At 37.5% G+C, this 3,651-nt stretch overlaps 1 protein-coding gene across 1 annotated transcript; it reads right to left on the bottom strand.

Annotated features, from left to right (window-relative positions):
* Window positions 1–670: 670 nt before the first annotated feature.
* LOC121966966 (iron-sulfur protein NUBPL-like) lies at window positions 671–3,511 on the bottom strand (the record flags this gene model as incomplete). Its single annotated transcript, XM_042517030.1, has 8 exons — window positions 671–1,023; window positions 1,159–1,241; window positions 2,249–2,369; window positions 2,482–2,567; window positions 2,876–2,969; window positions 3,051–3,141; window positions 3,221–3,260; window positions 3,421–3,511. Coding segments are annotated over 8 exons (669 nt in total), but the record flags the coding sequence as incomplete, so codon positions are not given.
* Between the last annotated feature and the right edge of the window lie 140 nt (window positions 3,512–3,651).

Below are 3,651 nucleotides of genomic sequence, written 5' to 3'. Positions count from 1 at the left end.
ACAATCATTTTCATTTCTGAAAGTGATACAATAGGCTTTTTTTTTTTAAAAAAAAAAGTAAAAATTGTGTTTCTTTACACAAAGAATAGTGTCGAACACTACATATAATATATACTTTTTCCAATGTTCTTCAATTCCTTCAATAGTTATTTTATCAACTATTGAAGGGATGAATTTTTCTGTAGAGCTACTGTATTCATAAGACAGTTTTTGAGTGTGAATGTTATGTTATGTTATGTTATGTTATGTTATGTTATGTTATGTTATGTTATGTTATGTTATGTTATGTTATGTTATGTTATGTTATGTTTGGAAAGACTGGACTGAGTTCTGACTTTCAAATAATTTAAGTTGCTATTTAGTGAGTCTCTCATTTTGGTCTGCAGTTGTGTTTGTGTTTCCTTTGTCGTTTCTGCGCTCCCTCGTGTGCTCGTCCACACAGCTGCCCTGCATCAGCCTCGTTATCCCTCCTGCTCCTGAGCTTCTCTGGCCTGAACTCCACCTGCACCGCATCCCCTCTTTAGACTAGTTTTCTTTTTTTCAAGTGTTTCTCAAACCAGAATTCAGGAATATCACATTACTGTTAACAGCATTTCTTTAGACTGCACTGGAACTCTGGGTAATGAAGTCCACATATATTAAACAAATAACTCTCAGCACCAACATGCAGTTATTTCAAATATTTTAATAATATATTTTAAAATTCATAAACAAAAAGCCCAGTTTTGTAACATATCATCACACAGCTAAATGATTCACATTTATTCAGTAACACTGTAGTACTAATACACAGAATACAGACAGTAGTGCTTTGGATTTAACTTATTGTGCGTAATGACAGCAAAGACGTTTTGTATGTTTACATAAATGTGTGTCACATGTTTTTTTCTGTTTTGTTTTGTAAGTGTCTGTGTGTCACATGTCATAAGTGTCTTCATGTGCGCTTCCGCTTCATATCAATCACGTGTTGACTTCCTCTAGTCTCTGGACCACAGCAGACGCCACCTTTTTGTAAGCCTCCGCCTAGAAATTAAACACACACGCACACACACACACACACACAATGTAAATGGAGCTAAATTCAGGTTAGAATACAATAGAATAAAAAAACACAATATAAATAGAATAAAAAAGAATAAAATAAAATAAAATGGAGACCTCTGGGCTGTCTGGCGAGGAGACAACCACAGGTTTTCCTTGGTCTGACATCTCTCTGATGTTGAGATGAAGAGGTATGTCACCTGGAGATATAACACAACATTAAAAACAAGACATTTTAAAGTAAGATTTTTACTTCCTGTTTTGTTGTTTTCTAGAAATAACTATTGAAACTTATATACAACCTAAAAAATCATCAACAGAAAACTGTAAACCGGCTAAGATTATGTTTTAGTGTTAATGTCACAGGAGCTGATTTTGTAATGTCACAGCAAAAAAACAAACTCCTTTATGTTAAACTCTTTTATGTTCAAAGTTAGATATGTATACAGAGATGGATGGAGCCTTCTGTCCGTACAGAGCAGTATTACTGGAAATCTTTGGGAAAGGTGTAGAAATCTTGTGATATACAATTTTAGGAAACAAGAAAGACATTTAAGAAACAGCACATCAGAATGAATAATAATATAGTGAATAATTAATAATGTTAATGGTACATTATTATGATGTCCTCTACAGTCAGCTGTTATGTTGTCTAAAACTTTTGACGCCATCTTTGGGCTTTATCTGTGCTATCCGAAAGGACACAACGAGGGCAGTGACATTTACAACGTTTGAAACAAACACACCTATTTTCATAAATAAAAGGAACATAAATGAGCCTTTAAAAGTACGGGCCAACAACAGAAACTAATGTTTTTAAATTAACTTGAAGACCTTGAAAATCTGAACAACATCCAGACTGAAGCAAAACCAGATCACGAAAATTGGCTCTGCCCTGTTTGGTATGACTGACCAAGAGGTCATCATCACTAAGAGATCCCATTAAAACTACCAGACTTAAATAAAAAAATAGATTTAAAAACTGCGACAAACTTTGTTGTACTCTGTAGGTGGTCTATGTAGGTGTAAGTCTTTCTTCCAGGTGTAAATGTGGTCACAGCTCATAACAGAAGAAAAGTGTAAGGAGAAAATCGATCTTGATATAAAATATTCTGCAACAGTCAACACTTTTGACAGGTTTCAGTCCCATCAGCCAGCTTGCTTTACTTTTAAATACGTAGCTGCTCTCACTGATCCTCCTACAAACCTAAAAGTTTGACTCCCAGAGTGTCTGCGAGCTGTCGGGCCCCGTCAGAGCCGAAGATGTGAGTCTGGTGGTTACATTTGGGACACTGGAAGACGCTCATGTTCTGCACCAGACCGAGAACCTGCAACAACATCGAACGCAACATTTTTACCGTCCTGTAACTTCAACCCTCATTCTGTGGATAAAACACACACACACACACACACACACACACACACACACACACAGATTACCGGCACGTTAACTTTCTTAAACATCTCGGCTCCTCTTCGAGCGTCGAGCAGAGCGATGTCCTGTGGCGTTGACACGATGACCGCACCTGCATACAAAAAAAACCACACAACAGACACGTGACTCAACTTCACTTTCACACTGAGCAGATTAAACTCATTTAGCAGATTTGACGCATTTTTTGCTATAATTTTTTTAATTGCATTATATTTTATGTTTTGGCTCTTATTATATTCAAACTTTTGTCCTCGAGTCTGGTCAAAAGTAAACACAAAAAAAAATATTTGTTTAAGGTCAGAATGAGGTTTAGGATGAAGTAAAGTTGTATTATTATTATTAACATTTTTAATGAAAACCCTCGTGTGTTTACTGTTGCAGTTCGAGCGTGTGACTGACCGGAAACTGGGATGTTCTGGGAGATTGACAGTTGGACGTCTCCTGTCCCAGGAGGCATATCAACGACCAAATAGTCCAACGTCCCCCAGTCCACCTACAAACAAACACACGTCAGTCTATAAACTTTAATCCCATTTTGCCGCCAACCTCAGATGGATAATTTTAATGTTTTCACCTGTCTGAGCAGTTTCTCTAACGCTGACATCACCATCAGCCCCCTCCACACGATCGGAGCCACTTCGTCCACCAGGAACCCCATCGACATGCTGACAGAGAGGTTAAAGACGCGTCAGAGCAGGTGAGAGCTGAAAATGAAATGATCATTTTTCGGATAAAGGGACTCACCATGGCACCCCGTAGTTGGTAAGAGGGATCATCAGATTGTCTGGGAGATTAAAAACACTCAAAGTCAATTCACAGTTTTAGTATTTTATCCTCAGCAACCTTTAAGACCTCCATGACATATAACCACTGTGAATCGTGATATAAAAGCCAATGATCGGGTGTCATTTATGACACAGAAAAAGATTAACAATGTGCCGTACTGTCACTGAGCTCCGGGTTTCCCTTCAGGTTCATCAGTTTGGGAATCGACGGACCGTAAACGTCAACATCCAACAGACCAACTGACTTCAGCTGAGAGAGACAGAAAAAGAAAGAAAATAGACTCTGTCAACTTCACAAAATTCAAATTTAGAAGGAAGACAAACTGACACAGTCATTTTACCTCTTATGTATTTTTACTTAGTGTTTTACACAGTCATTTACATCTCTGT

The sequence above is a fragment of the Plectropomus leopardus genome, unplaced genomic scaffold, assembly GCF_008729295.1.
Source record: "Plectropomus leopardus isolate mb unplaced genomic scaffold, YSFRI_Pleo_2.0 unplaced_scaffold26474, whole genome shotgun sequence".
In the NCBI taxonomy this organism is placed as follows: Eukaryota; Metazoa; Chordata; class Actinopteri; order Perciformes; family Serranidae; genus Plectropomus; species Plectropomus leopardus.
Note: the sequence above shows the minus strand (reverse complement) of the source record. Positions and strands in the feature narration are given on the sequence as shown.